This window comes from Anarhichas minor, unplaced genomic scaffold (assembly GCF_050575085.1).
Source record: "Anarhichas minor isolate MPS153535 unplaced genomic scaffold, ASM5057508v1 ptg000024l, whole genome shotgun sequence".
In the NCBI taxonomy this organism is placed as follows: domain Eukaryota; kingdom Metazoa; phylum Chordata; class Actinopteri; order Perciformes; family Anarhichadidae; genus Anarhichas; species Anarhichas minor.
The window spans coordinates 4,436,565-4,452,213 of NW_027466470.1; the positions used below are offsets into that span (position 1 = coordinate 4,436,565).

The 15,649-nt window shown below is 44.4% G+C and overlaps 1 protein-coding gene across 1 annotated transcript; it reads right to left on the minus strand.

The window, feature by feature from the left end:
* Positions 1-1,821: 1,821 nt before the first annotated feature.
* LOC142956598 (vang-like protein 2) lies at positions 1,822-15,592 on the minus strand. The gene is made up of 8 exons (XM_076098257.1): positions 15,515-15,592; positions 6,622-6,999; positions 6,159-6,282; positions 4,631-5,238; positions 3,798-3,931; positions 3,415-3,550; positions 2,449-2,692; positions 1,822-2,224 (listed from the first exon to the last, which is right to left on the minus strand). The coding sequence occupies exons 2-8, from the start codon at positions 6,690-6,692 to the stop codon at positions 1,964-1,966; spliced, it is 1,578 nt and encodes a 525-aa protein (XP_075954372.1). The 5' UTR covers positions 6,693-6,999; positions 15,515-15,592; the 3' UTR covers positions 1,822-1,963.
* Between the last annotated feature and the right edge of the window lie 57 nt (positions 15,593-15,649).

Sequence of the window (15,649 nt, forward strand, 5' to 3'; positions counted from 1 at the left end):
TGTTTTTGATTTCATTTATCTAAAATATCTTAATATCATTTAAAGGTCCGTCTCCGTCTTCATAAAAGGTTCACACCTTTGTTGTTCTATCTTTGACAATTCAGATATAGTTGTATTACTATAAATACATTATATAGAATATATGTATGGTTGTACTATATACATTATATTTATAGTTGTAGCACTATAGAGAGTTGCTCAGGTGTCATGGGGATAAATGTCCTGGTGAGACCTAAACTACGTTCATATACGAGGTTTGAGATCGTAACCAAAGTCTGTGGCGACGGCCTCCTCTTCCAACCGTCACAATGACAACTGAGCAACTCCATCCACCGAGGACGGCCCTGAGTTGAGGCTGAGAGCTTCAGAAACAACAACGAGTGGAACCTCGGGCTGAGGAAGACGTTTCAAGCTCTATTTGTCCTTCGCAGGGGGAGGGATCGCCTGCCGGGCAGCTTGTGGGTGGCAGGAAGTGGTGTCGTTAAAAATATCTTTTTTCTTTTTTTATGTTGTCAAACTGTCACAAATTGCATGCGCGTATCATTGACATCCAATCACGATGCAATCCAGACCACCTCCATATCTGGTTTAGCCGATACATAGGAAGTAGATTTAGTAGTTCATGCACGCAGTCACGCCTTCCATCAAAAGATGAGAAGTCCAGATATAATCTAAACGTTTCTTATTCTCAACGAATCCCATGAAGAGACCAAGAACAAAAAATGGATTGATCTTCATTACACCATGTTATTAGTGTAACTAAAGCCTGATAGGAAACCATTAGCTACTACAGCTGCACTGGGTGACATATTAATGTAATTCTCACTAGCGTGCATTAGTCAGTGGCTTAAAATAGAGCCGAGTGATTACATCATTTACTCCAGTTTTAGTAGTTTGTGCCCAGCTGTTCGTCTTCAGGCTCATTTTTATTGAATTAAAGCATATGTTTGTGAAGTAAAGACTTCCAGAAAGTGAAAGAGAAGCCAGAAAGTATTGAAACACATTATTGGTTTTCTGGTATTTTCATGGGAGTTGTTGACAGTAAGAAGAACTCAGAACACAACGCCAGGCTTACGCTTTAACGTCCTTATCCAGGTAAAGTAAGCTGATTAAGATTGCATGATAATAACAGGCACCAATGGGGTCTTTGTTTAGTCTTCTTGTTAAAACTGTCAAATGAATAGTATCAATGCCAGTGTAGAGTAAAAACAAAACCTGCATATTTAGACAATCATGAACAGAGAGTCTGGAGAAGCTCGGGAATGTTCTTCCATTTTTCTTTACAGTCAGATATAAAAGACATTTTGGCCTTCAGACCACAACAAAAAAAAGAAAGCCATGTGTTAATTCAAAGCACATAATGCTACATTCTGTAAGTGTGAAAAATAAAGTCACACCCTTTAATATAAAAACAGTCCTTGTCATCTTAAAGAAAGCTCTGACAGGGAGCAGAAAGGCAGTGGTTCACCAGCGTCACAGTCAGAGCTGAGCTCCAGTTAGTCTTTAAGACACAAGAAAGAGGAAGTGACACATGTGATGTAATCTTCCTCCTCTGTGATCATGTGTTGAGTCAGCACAGTAAAGTAGTCCAGTGGTCACGGCAACAGATGAGGCAAAAAGAGAAAAAAGTCCCCTTTAGAAAAAAAAAAGTGTTTTTTTGTTGTTTTTTTTACAGCGTGTCGTAAAAGACGAAGACGTCACAACGCAGGAGGAGAAAAAGTCAAGGCATCTGTTTAGTTCCAGGTTTGAACAATCGTTGAGCTGATCACAGTTTGATATCAGAGCGTCTGTGATGATCATAAAAACAGGAGGAGGATTCAGACTCTCCTCTCCTTGAATTGTGTCTTTGATTGGATGTGAGTGGACCACATGGCCTCCACATGTCCCACCACATCAGTGATCCAGCAGGAGCGGGCACGAAGAGAGGACAGCGTGGGGGGAGGGGGGGGGAAGGGGAGACCCTTCACACCGAGGTCTCCGACTGCAGCCTCATGACGAACTTGTGGCTCTTTGGGTCGATGAACTCCTCCCCGAGGCGCAGGAAGGGGAGCGGCGTCACCGTGACCACCAGGGAGAAGTCCAGGCGTCGCAGCGAGAAGACGAGGCCCTGCCGCAGGGCCGAGGTCACCGGCTCCTCGCTCACCAAGGTCCACTGGCGCCCCCTGCCGGTCTGCTGCTGGTACTGCATGGTGGGGCCAGGGGAGAGGTATCGCTCCAGGAAGGCCTGACGGGGAGGATGTAGGCGGTCAGTAACCAAGATAACCGTTTTTAGAGTAAAGTATTTTACAACTGCACCTCTGTGCATCGCTGTAAGGGCTGTAATAAAGATGGTCGTTCAGATTCAACGCACTGAGAAAATGTTTCCCATCATTTCTTTATTAATTTCATGCGATGGTTAAAGGGCTGTTTTGAAGCTTTTCTTCCCCACAGTGATCACAATCTTTTTACCTTTGGCGTCATGTTGTGTGTGATGCAGAACTGCAGGTGTGTGAGGATGCTCTCCATGCTGTGGAAGGCCTGCTGCCGGGTGGTCCTCAGGTATTTCTGCATGGCTCGGGCCATCGGGGCGAAGATGGCTTGAGCCGCCTCCCGAGGATCCATCACCTCCCGAGGGTGTTTGGGGGACGAGGCCACTTCGTCGTCGTGGAGACGCTTGATGTGTGTGAAGGCCTCTTCCACCGCCACCACCAACCTGGAGGGTTGAGGATAAAAGCACCGTTATAAACCTCGTCAGATGTGTGGTTAACTCTCAGCAGAGTCTCTATTCAAATAGAAGATTCTCTTGGTTGCTTTAACAGTGGGCTCTGAATATCCTTACAGTCAAATGTTTTGTGTAATTATGATGGAGATAAGAGCGTACGCTGGCTGTGCTCTGATGAACATGCAAACTACTTCCTGGATTTACATTTAAAATATGTTTAGAAACAGAAATAGTTTCCCTTCATAATCGGTTTGAGCTGTAAAGCACCAAAAGTAACCCAGGAGACATCTATACATTTTAAATATGTTTATGTTAAGAACCAAAGGACTGAGAAATAAAGAATAACCTTCTGGAGAAAATACGATGCAAAACCTTTGTGTGTGTGTGTGTGTGCGAGACACCGTTTCTAAATTACAGCAAAAGCATCTAATCGCCCTACAAATAAGGTAATACTGGTGTATTTGTGCTAAGCTAATATTAGCTGACATTATCAGCTCAGTGGATTTAATAGTCAGACTTTATTGCTACGATTTCTGACTTAGAAAGTAAACGTGGAAAACTTTATTTATATTCAAGACCAAGAGGAGAAATTGAGAGAGTGAATCAAAACGTTTTTGTAAACAGGCAAATTGCTTCTCCGACTAATCACACGTCACAGTGATTTGCCTGCTGTCACTTCACACCAGGAGTTAAGTGAGGAACATCTCTCTGACCTGGCCTTGCGCTTGCGGAGCCTGCGGTCCATCTCGGCCTCCTCGTAGTAGAACTCGTTGTGGGTGTTGTCTCTCCTCCGGGCAGCAGCTGCTATCATGGCCCGCGACTGGCCCGATGAGTTGTTGGTGGTGCTTTCTACAAGACGACACATGCAGAGGAAGAGGATTAGCGGGTTGCATTTCAGGTATTTAGCTGATGCTCATATTCATGCAAGAGAACACTGAACTCTCACAGTCAAGGAGCGCAGTTTCAGGTAAAGGGGAATAGTTGCAAATGACCCCTCAGCTGCTGGTTTAACCTCAGTGTACGTCACTGAACGTGTCAACTGACAAAAGCCGGAGTTCTGGATTAAGAAACAGGCGTCAGAGCGGCGTGTGTTTACCGTCCAGGGAGTAGACCTTGAAGCCGGTCATCTTCTTGGACAGGATGGACTTGGGCAGGTTGAGCAGGGCCGGGTTGAAGATGGAGAAGTCGCTGTAATATCGGTCCAGCACCCAGACGGCCGCCCGCTGGATACTGAAACACAGCATGTCAATCATCAGTGTCGCAGTAAGGACATGTCTATCATCAGCTGCTGACCACGAAAGAACATGAACTGTATACACACATGACATCGACAGTCAACAGCAGTACGACTTCCAAACGAGGTTATTCTTTTCAGGGAGTGAATTCAAACGGGAATATCCTCTGCTCAGACGTAAGAGAAGTCAAACGCCTTAATAGATTTGTAAACCAGGTTTATAGTCATGCTATAAAACAAAACAAATACACATCTGAATCGACAATATTACACCTCAAACTATCATTTGATGTATCACGGCTCCTGTGCGGTAACTCCTGTCTGTTTCATCACACTGGGGGCTAACGACCTCATTTAATCCCACTTCAAAACACACGAACAATCCCTTTAATGGGCCCCCAGCTGCTGATTGAAGCGGAGTGAAATAAGGAAGATCATAAGATGTAGTTAAAAGCTCATAAAAAGGCAGTAAGTGGACCTCGGGGCAGAGAATATTTTATCTCTTCAAAACAAAAACTTAGGCCATCAGAATGATTTAAAAGATGCTATAATAACATTCAAATTGTCAACACATATAATTGTGTTTTGTTATGAAAGTGTAAGTATGGCCAAAATTTTTTAAATGAACTTCTTCTCATCTTTGTTCCGGATCAAAAGGATCACACACTCGTCATGTTTGTCCTCGTCTCACTGACCTGAGGTGGCCCACGTTGTAGAACTTGCTGGCTCCGTCCGTGCTCCGGACCACCTTGAGGCAAAAGGCCGGCTGCAGGTGTCGGACCTCCAGCAGCACCAGAGCCAGGTACTGAATGAAGAGGAGGGCGTCCACCAGCGAGGCGGCGTACTCCACGATCCCCCTGTAGTCCTGCTCCCGGGGCTCCAGCACCCGCACGCCGTAGAACAGCCAGTACGACGCTATGAAGAGGAACACCAGCACCATCAGCAGGCAGCGGAAGACGAAGAAGCGCGGGAGCGTGGCGCGAGGAGGCCGGAGGAACAACGCCCAGGACGAGATGAGCAGGACCAGGAGCTTGAAGGCCAGGGAGACGTAGAGGCCCTCGCAGGGCGTGCCGCAGGGCTTGAGGGCGTCACGCCACAGCACCTGCGGGAGGATGAGGAAGGCTAAAGGCGTGACCAGGGCGAAGAAGCTCAGGCAGCCTCCCAGAGCCGGGCCAACGAAGCGCTTGCACTCCAGCGGAGTCGACTCCTCCAAATCTTTGGTGATGCGGGTCAGGTCCTCGTTAGAGATGCTGTGATCTGAGGTGCCGGTGACGACCGTGGTGGTCTCGCCCCAGTTATCATCCTGTCAGAGATACAGGTATCAAGATTCATGAGTGTTTACGGTTCATTTTCACATAAGTCCAGCAGAACAGCAGCAAATGATTAATACAAGAACTCAAAATGCATGAAATGTAAATTAAGCTTTTTGCAGGTTTTACCAAAATACTTTTGTGGTCTTTTTTACTAGATAACTGAATAAAATGATTAACCAGATATGGTTTGTGCTTTTAAAGAATAACAGTCAAGTCATCAATCAAACAATTCGTGAAAATCTATTCTATATGAAGGCAGAAACCCAAGATGTTTATGTTTATTTAGGGTGTAAAGAGAGCCTGCGCAAATATAGACGTATCATTTCTAAAAGAAAATCATTAAAGAAAAAGATTAGACAAGTCCTTAAACTCTGCCATAATTCCAGAAAAGTTCAAATATTCTACGAAGTTATATAATAAATCAACCCTTCTGTGTCTATGTGGCCATTTGAAGGCCAGCAGGAAGGGTGACAGGTTGGTTAAGCTTAAACACAAATACCTCTTTACTATTTAAAGAAGGACGCCTCTTCACTTCATATCAGCAACAAACAAATATCCTCAGTCCCTCTAATGAACGCATGCCTTTTAAACTCAATATAATACGTCTTCGGTATTTTAAGACCACCAGACGACACCTGCTGCTTCTTAACTGACTGACAAGACAGACGAGGGTTGACATGCAGTGACTGACGGCTCCTAAGAGACATCAGAGGAATATAAAAGAGACACTTCTTTTCTTTAAAATGGACCATAGCTAAATAGTAATAGTAGGACAAATGTAAACAAAACTAAACGAAACATTTACAAAGAAATTAACGTAGTAACGACCATTGTAATCAAAACAAATACCAGAAGTCTTTAATAAGTGGCAGATTATTAAGTGTCTCTTAATAGAGAGTAGCTCACTGACCCGTTCTTCTCCGCGGGTCGACTCGGCATCGAGCAGCGGTTCTCCGGGAGTCTGGATGGTCACGGATTTGTCTCCACGACTGCTGCTGTCTCGGCTCTTTGAGCGGTGACGATCCCTCCGATCCCTGGAGGACAGACGGGGTCACTGGTTGTGTCGCTGAACATACTTTATTTTACTATACATCACCATATCACCAGCTTTGAACTTTCTTTGGTGTGACTCCTTGTGGAGAAACTCAGTTTTACAGTTCCTTTAATTAAATCAACTTATCGATTAGTCAACTAAGGATGTCTTTGATCGGGGACAGCTCTTATTTCTTTAACATTGCAAATCATATCGCAATTGCTACATCAGTCAAATTAACCACAATTAGATATGTTTCTCAAACGTTCAGCCCCTTGAACAAAATCTGTGATTTGTGACATTGGGCCACTTGAATGCAATGGACTTGTATTTTACCAACCTGTGCTTGCGGGAGCTTCTGGAGTGGGACGACTTGTATGAGTAGCCCGAGTACTGCGACTCGTTGTCCATGTCTCGGGTCAGCGGCGAGCAGGCTTTACGAAGCCCGCCTCCTCCTCCTCCTCCTCCACCCGTGCGCCGCTGCTCGCCGACTCCTCCCAGCTGGCTCTTGCGCTCGGAGATGGACTTGGTGGTGAGAGCCAGGGGCAGCTTGAGCAGGTCAACCTTGCTCCTGAGGGAATCTATCTTGGAGGCCGACGAGGAGGACCCAGGAGAAGGGAGGCGGGAGAGCGGGGGAGGCTACGGAGAGCAGGAGAAGAGGGGTGGGAGAGGACGGTGGGTAGGAGAGTCGCAGCAGGGGAGAGCTGAGGAGACTGATCTGAAAGAGGAGGCAGAGAGAGAGGGATGCTTAACACTTCACCTCAGTATCTGCTGAGGATCACAAACAGCTGTCCACATTTTAACAGGTCTGGATGAAGATCCATGAAACTCTTAACATAACCAGTCAAAAGTCAAACATGACAGCATTTTTAAAGCCCTTCTTGGTGAACTTCCTGCCTTAGTGTTTCTAGCAGTTATCACACCAGACCATCGAGAGACGGATACACTTAAAGCTCCCCAGGGTCTGTTCTGAGCTTCCTTCTATATAATTCATTAAAGGCTTTGATCTAAACATCGTTTGGAAACACTTCCTTCATATCTGGTTTTCAAACGGGACATTTAACAGAAGTTTAATAAGTAGTGTTATTGTTTAAAAACTTAAGACTATGAAACTTCTAAGATATGGTTCAATGCTCCAGTAAAGGCAGAGAAGAAGAAGTATGTGTATGTTAACAAGGCTGAATTTAAATACTAAAAAAAGGCAAATGTTTTATTGCAAATATTTCATAAGGAAAGAAAATGCTTTTAACATTTGGTGATAAAAACTTTAATGCAAACATACATTTTGTCTGTTTACAAAAAGAAATTCCTAAAGGCCCCTTTAAGTGATGATTTATGAGCTGATGATGTCAGAACTACACTTAACTTAAAGCGATTGTAAACACAGTTTTAGGGCCTACGTTAATCTGTTAGTATTCTGGGCTGATGCCAGCCTGTTATTAGATGTTGTCCAGCCATGTCGGTCACTGGAGGGTCCTCCTCAATGATCTTCACAGTTTATTTCTCCATTTGATTGTTCAGTGGCGTTTTAATGTGCGACACAGTTGTCTTCAGTCTGGGTTTGAATTTGTGTTGAAACTAATGTTTGATTTTGTTATTGATTGATTTGTTTTATTTGTTATTCGTTTTTTTGTCTGTAAAATGTTCAGTATATATGCAAAAAGACCATCATCACCAAGTATCATCATCTGTCCAAAACTCAAATATATTCAATTTACAATTATATAACAGAGAGAAGCAGCAGATCCTCACATTGGAAGAGCAGGAGGACGCAAATGTTTAAGTTCAGGGATGAAAAATTGTCTAATTTGGAAACATCGGCACAAAGAAATAGTCCCTCAAAGACCATCAGGACCAGGTTTCAGAATCTATTCAGTCGGTTTGATTGTAAATGAAGAGTCCATGTCTGTGGTTGTTGACTCCTGTGTGACTCGAACCTCTCAGCCTGGCCCACTGAGCACTGTGAGTGACACCAACACACATTAACCCTAAACTGAGGCTTCGGTTTCAGCTTCGTCTTCCGGGTCTTGCCGAGGTTAATCATCACGCGGCTGTGTCAAGACGGCAGCTTCAGCCGCCGTCAGCTCGCGGACACAATGGCGGCCATATTGCATTACTGTGTTTTCACAAAACTTGTTTGCCCTCCTCTCTCTCTCTCTCTCTCTCGCCGTCTCACATTCCCTCCCACACTCCCCTCGTCCCCCTGGGAGACAGGGCCTCTCCGCTGCCATGGCGATGAAAGAGGGTGTTCAGCTGGGGGGGGGGGGGGTCGGAGGTTGACAGTTGCTGTGGAAACCTGACCTTACGCCGCCCCTCCGACCACTCCGTTCTCCAGAAAGAAATCGGCAAAATAAAAGTGTTGGCATGACGGATGTTGGACTGTCATATGCTGGTTAAGTGATAAAGGGCGGGTGACGCTCGCTGGCTTTCATTGGGCCTCTGGTGGAAACGGAGCGGGACGTTAGCTGCCATCACGGTCTGAAGGGGTCCTGATTTGACTCAATGTGGGGTTTCTGCTCCATCAGCGCCTTTGTGATTAAAATCCACTTTCCCCTTCAAGCCAAAATACTGTGCGAAGACGAATCTGTCCTGGGATGTCTGAGAGTTTCTCTCGTGCACTCCTTTTATTTTACAGCATTCATATTCTGTCATAAGAGGAAGGGCCCCCTTATCCAGCACCAATAAACCCACTAAGTCTTACCAGACGAGAGATCCTGAATCCCTGCCGCCATGTGCAAAAACCTCCACATGCCGATCCCAGACCACGAAACTCAAATGAGTAACCAGCCTCCTCCTCCTGTATCATCATAGGCTTTTATCTGCAGTAATGGCAGAGCAATGAGCATCTTATGTACACAGTCGCGCTCTGCTTTTCATGCCACATGAAGTGCAGTAAAACGGTTTCATGCTGACCACATGATTTATCTCTGCAACAGAGAGGAACCTGCCCTGTAAATGTCACGCAACTGCATAGTACAGTGGTACAGTTGCATGAATAAACACATTAAACGACCGAGATTCAAGATCTGTCCTGCAGATAGTCGCTGCAGATTCACATGGGGAAGCAGATTTAAGTGGAGTAAAGTAGGAAATATGGTGAGGGAGAGTAGTTACAGACTCGCAGGCAAACCACATGTTTTTAGACCAGCAATAAACTGAATCTAAACAGTGTTTTTATCTAATGGCTGGGGAAGTTTAGCTGGAGCGCGCCCTCCCAGACAGAGAAACCTCGGCCAAAATAACAATCTGAATTCATCAGCTGGCCTCATAATGTTTACCCGCCGCCCCGTGAAAACAACAATTAAGCCATTACAGTAATACTGTCCATATTTTAAAGCAATTACACTTTAAGATGAGTCACTCTAAGATAAAGATCCCAGCAGCTGATTTACTGCGTTGCATCTCTGACTATCACACGAGAAGTAAGGCAAGTATAGCGTTTTTGTCTCATTAAGTATAACAACCTTTACTAAACCGTATGTATCCAAAAGGGAGCAATTAAAAAAGGGACATGAATAAAAGTCGAAACGTCAAATATCGTGGTGATAAATAAAGGTTGTTGTGAGGACGGCACTTATAGATAACGTAAGTCAAATCAAAAGGATTTCATCACCTTCTAATACGAGGTATGCTGTGTGTAAAGTTTACATTTTGGTGTGAGGTGGGTGGAGGCGTCAGAGTGTCAAAAATGTAGAGAGATAATCCTCTGAGAGAATGAAAGTGCTCAGTGAAGTTTAGGGCAATCTGCCCGTTAGATGTCTGCGTACAACTGGAAAGTTTAGCCCAACGGGGCATTCACCAAAGCCAAAAGGATTCATCCTATGGGGACCATGAATACCGTGAATTTCAAGCACATTTGCGAATGTTTTTTTCAATGCAGAAAAATGGTCAAAAGCTTAGGTCAAGGAAGGTTTTTACCCTGATGGTGAAGTCAGGGAGTCACCCGGAAATGTAAGATTAATCCTCAGAGGACCCTGAATATTTATAACACATGTACTTGCATCACTTGCGTCTTTGTCTTCTTAACTTGTAAAGCTGACGTTGATGAAGAAATGTGGATCTCTGCAGGTTGAACAACGGGCTTCTCTCTGTACGACGGCTGCATTTCACAAGGAAGTTCCTCCTGTTTTCATTTTGCAGGACTGACCTTTCAGTCGTCATGTCAACATGACATCATAACACTTAAGATTGACCTGCTTTCCTCATAATGGGACACATGAGGTATGAAAGGCGTACGAGAGGAGGTTCGGTTGGTGCTTTAAAGCGGATTCTACATGAAACCTCACGTCTTTCAAAAGACACAAACGCTTGAATGGAGAAAAGAAACTGGTTTGTAATTTTAGCCTTGCATAACAGGGATGATATGACCTACAATATACATCACAAACTCCCACTGTTTTGGTACATCAGGTTATGATATTTCCCTTTCTAGTGTTGGCCTGCTTATGATCTGTTTGAGTCCTTAATGGCCGGTTCGGTTGGTTACATATCATTGGTTGTTATTGCAGATAATTTTATACAATTTCCACCAATTTGAAACATGAGGTTGTAGTTGTTCATGTGTCGTGTAAATGAGCTGATAACATGATATAAAACGGTGCATGGTCATGCATACCCGCCGATACCCGATCTATCATTTTAGGACGCATTTTTGAAACTGGTATCAAAACAACTCCGATGATGTCACGGTGATGTCATTAGTGTTATCTCAACTCTGACGACTCCTAACAGAAAGAGTTTGTTACAAACTGGAGGCATGGTGTTTGAAACACAGGTGTGTCTACGATGCAGGTAGGGTTTCACATTAAAGATGCTATCAGGATGCATTGTGGGAAACGGAATCTGTCTCTCGAAAGTCCCCCAACTCTCTGGAAGTGAAATACAATCACTGGAGGGCCCTTTTTTTAAGGAATAGTTCAACATTATGGATAATACATGTATTTGCTTTCTTGCTGCGTTAGATGAGAAGAACGAAACCACTCATGTCTGCGAATAAGCATATATCTGAAATTGCTGACATTTTGCGAGCACTGGCTAACGTTTTACTCTCCGCTAGCTAGGGATTAGTAACGAAACCCTGCATTGAACGTGCACCGGTGCTAAATTCTTATTGATGAGCTCCGACGTTGTTGGTTGTTTTATCTTTACATGTTTTGCTGTTAAACCTGTTGCAGCTTCTTACGTATTCATCCAACTCTCTGCAAGAAAGCGAACACACATATTTCCCAAAATGTCCTGTAATAATTACACAAGATAAATCCACTGAATGCCTTTACCTTGTACATTATGGTACCTTGCATTTCTGTTCTTCAGCAGTGTCCCTTCCTTACCCTGATCCTTGAGCAGCACTGGGTTGAACCCGATGTACTGTGCAACAACTGTGCCCGTCTGCCAACCAGTCAGACGGTTAGTGAGAATATGACACAGCGCTTGATCTTCAGGGGTGTGGTCCAGCGCTGAGATGGATAAGGTTTCCTATTCATCCCAGTGTCCTATGGCCTACTTAATGAGCTTCACCAGGATCCTCATGGTCCACCTCAGTCAGCACGGCAACATCAAAGTTAAATTAAAGTATTGAAATAAGTATCTGAACACAAGCAACAACCCGTCGTCGTTCGTGTTTTTTGATCGACTTCTTCTACGAACACAGAATCGGTTCCTGTTCCTCGTGAATCAAACAGTGGTGGGATTCTTCAGGATATTTTAACTCGTTCATTTCTCACCACCCTGCCTCAAAGTCAAAGTCTGGCTTCTAAAAAAAGAAAATGACCTTTGTTCACTTCACGCTCTGGGCAGCTTTTAACAGAGTTTGCACACAACAGGCCGGTTCAGTAATCTGCGTAGGTGTGTGTGGTCTGAGAGTAAACAGCGACGATGTCGGGGGCGTCACGCCTACGAGTGCCACGGTTTTTGGCTCGGGCCAAAAGGATTGTAAAACTATTTAATATCTATCATTAACTGATAGCAAAGACAACTGTTTTCACGGGACATCTCTCCCAATGAGGCCGTATAGCCAGGATTCTAGAAACACTGAAAGATGCTGAGTCACCACCAAAACCCCACTGACCCAAGACATTTTTTGACAAGTCACTAACTAAACTTCAAATAGAATGTACTCCAATCAAAGTATTTTAAAAATCAAATTCAAAATGTATATATCTTTTCTACACTTTGGTCTGGTGCCAGCGATGTCATTCCTTTTGGTTCAATTTATTGAGCTTTTAGTTGAAAAACAGTCACCGTATGTTAACATGTGTAGAACTTTATAACGTAAACTTCTTCATGTGTCAGTAAATTAAATCATAGGACATGACCGTGGTGCTCTCAATGGTAGCCTGCTGTAATGCTCTGTTTATAGACGCTCCACTTCAACCTGCAGTTACACAACACATCACGAGAGGGGACAAGTTAATACTGACGAGATGTTTCTCTTCACAGAGTATGAAAAAGGCATTGGATTCCTCATCATTTTCATTGTATTTAAGTAAAGTTATTATTTGGCTGCTTTGAGTTCAAGCTGAATTAAACGCTGATGCACTTCAGAATAAATTAGCTTCTCTTTTTTTAAAGGCGTAAGGGCTTTCTAGAAGGAAAGTATTGTTTTGGTGTCTGTACTAAAACTTACTGCATTGGCAACAATAACCATCCCCAATCATGATCTCATGCTTTTAAATATTTTTTACAAATATTAGAGCTATATTTCTGTCATACGTTCTGTTGTAGTTTGAAAAATGTTTTGCTTTCCACTTATTTTTTGCTTTAAAAATGATTTCTGAGCCTTTATTTGGTGTTTAAATGCCTGTATTTCTAATCAAATACCTCCTGTTTATGTGAAGTTTTTAAGTAAGAAATATGTGACGTACATATAAACTCAACTTGCCTTGAAAAAGTGAAGATGTTGATATTAAAAAGTGAGTTCATGCTGCTCAATAAATCGCTCCGACTGACTTTTATTGGCGACGAAAATGATTCAGGAATTTTGCCGTGAACATGCAGCCCGCGTCACGTTACGTTTCAAACAGGCAGATGTCGGATTTTACAGCCTCTTTTTCCCCCCAAAGGCAAATCAAGCTTTCATCAAACATTCTGAGCTCCGGGCAGCAGCTGTCAGGGTGGGAAGGCAAGCTGGGCCGTCTCTGAGATGACCAGCTCCGCTCAGCAGCCATTTGAGGCCCGATGTGCCAACTGTGAAAATAAGGGTGCACACACCCAGGGTCCAGCAGGGGAAGAGGCTCGTCCCTGTACCAGGGCCACACACACACACACACACACACACACACACACACACACGGCTGACCACCACCCACTGCTGCCTAAAACGACATCAGTAAAACCAGCAAAAACAAGACAACTGCTACTGTCAGCCTTCGTGCACACATGGCTAGCAAACCGGAGCAGGTGTGTGTGTGTGTGTGTGTGTGTGTGTGTGTGTGTGTGTGCAAATCTAACAGGATATGGTTGAATCAACAGGCCTGTCCTCTGGTCAGCGCTGTGTGTCAGAGAGCCCCCTGCACACAATCTGTCTTCATATCCAAACAAAGTATTGAGGGGACAGGAAGTGGCTCGATGAGCCGAGATGAGATGGATGTGGTTCAGATGAAGGACTCCGGTCCATTAGAAGGCGTGGGGGCGAATAGATTTCATAATAAATCCAGTTAGACAAACATGTTTAAGGGTCAGTTCAGCCAAACCATAAATAATATTAGCCCTATAGCTGTGTTTAATATAGTTTCAGTGTTATCTCCTCGGGTTTAGGGCGGCCCCCTCTTATGAGCACATCTCTGGTGAACACAGGGTGTAAAGTGGTGCTTTGACATGATTCTTGTGGATTAAATTAGTCGATAGTCTGAGTGTTACTCGACTGGGAATGGATTTATTCTATGACGGCCCTGCACAGGTTTTGAGATATTTTCTGCGGACGCTGAGTGCGATCCAATTAATGGTTCACTCAGCGTTTAAAAATGACATTTAAAAACCTCAACAACAACATCATCAGCATGCCTTTCAATGGTGCATTCACTAGATTATCTACAGATGGAAGAGTTCTATACTTAATAGAAAACACTCACCATTTCTTGAAATTTTAATTGACCTAATGATTAAAATAAGATGAGTTAGTTAAGGCCCTACTGGACATTATTACACGTGTACAAACCGAACATTCATAGTGATTCTCCTACAGGCTGTTTCCATCCATGTGTGTCAACAGACCCCTGTAGTGAACCAGCTGCACTGTGATATTACGATCCGATACTTGGTGGTATTATTATGGCCTGTTTTATCGCTGTAACAGTCCCTCTGGAAGCAGTTTATAGTGTACTGTGCTCCTCTGTCTCCCTCTAATGAGTGTTTATAGCAGTATACGGTGTGTTTCTCTTGTTCTCTAGCACACACAGCTGAGGACACCAGGCCTGTTGCTACTGCTGCAACGTTACACTGTTTCAGTCTGATCGGCGCAACAACGACCCGAGAGCCAATTTGGACACATTCGTATCCTCCCACTGTTGTCGGATGAGGGAACGTGGATCAATAATTCAACAATGTCTCCACATGCACAAAAGGCTACAAAGAGGCGGACTTACTGTGAGGGATCCGGGAGCATTTAGGGCCAATATAAAGAGTTGTGCGACCCACAAAATGAAAGGAAAGGAGGGTGTTGTACGGGCAGGACAATGGGAGACTCCCAGGCCCCACTGGTCCGCGTCCTGATGCCAAATTATCCCCCCAAAACAATGCTCGTGCCCTCTCTTCCGCATTCGCTTCTCCACACTGTAAATGAATGAACGCACTCGAAATTCCCTGCGGTCCTTCAGCGAGGAGAAAAATCCCAAACCGTCGGCCTACAATCAAACTGGACGCGGTTCTTTACCTCCATGCGCATCTCTCTCTCCCTCTCTCTCTCCCTCCCTCTCTCTCTCTCTCTCTCTCCCTCTCTCTCTCTGAACGTTTCATTCTCTAACATTTACTCTCTCTCTCTCCACCACGTTTAAAACCGCTCCACAGAGCTACGTGGCCTCGGTGAGGACAACAATAGGGCCGATGAGGGTCCTAAAGTTCCCTGCGGTTTCCAAAAAAAAAGGCGACCATCGCGTCCTGTCGACTATTGTTTGGGGAAACCGGAGACCTCCTGCGCCCCAAGTCCTCCTCATCTCTCTCCCTCTGCGCTACAGCAGCGCACACAATCACCCGCCAGCAGCATTTCAAGACATTATCCACACAAAAATACTACTTACTTATTCCAGATTGTCCATTCAGGTATTTTCTCACTTTCCACTTTCTTTCCACTCAGCCGTAGCACCGTGCGCCCCGCCTCCGCTCCACTTTGGCCCCTCCTCTGTTCCTCTGTTCCTCCCCTCCCTGAGAAACTG

Bases quoted from the DNA above. Each gene is read 5' to 3' on its own strand.
- LOC142956598 (XM_076098257.1), bottom strand. From the start codon at position 6,692: ATGGACAACGAGTCGCAGTACTCGGGCTACTCATACAAGTCGTCCCAC. The intron at 3,932-4,630 runs GTCAGTGAGACG...GCTGTGTTTCAG, and splicing joins TACAACGTGGGCCACCTCAG to TATCCAGCGGGCGGCCGTCT. The intron at 2,693-3,414 runs GTCAGAGAGATG...TCAACCCTCCAG, and splicing joins CTCCGCAAGCGCAAGGCCAG to GTTGGTGGTGGCGGTGGAAG.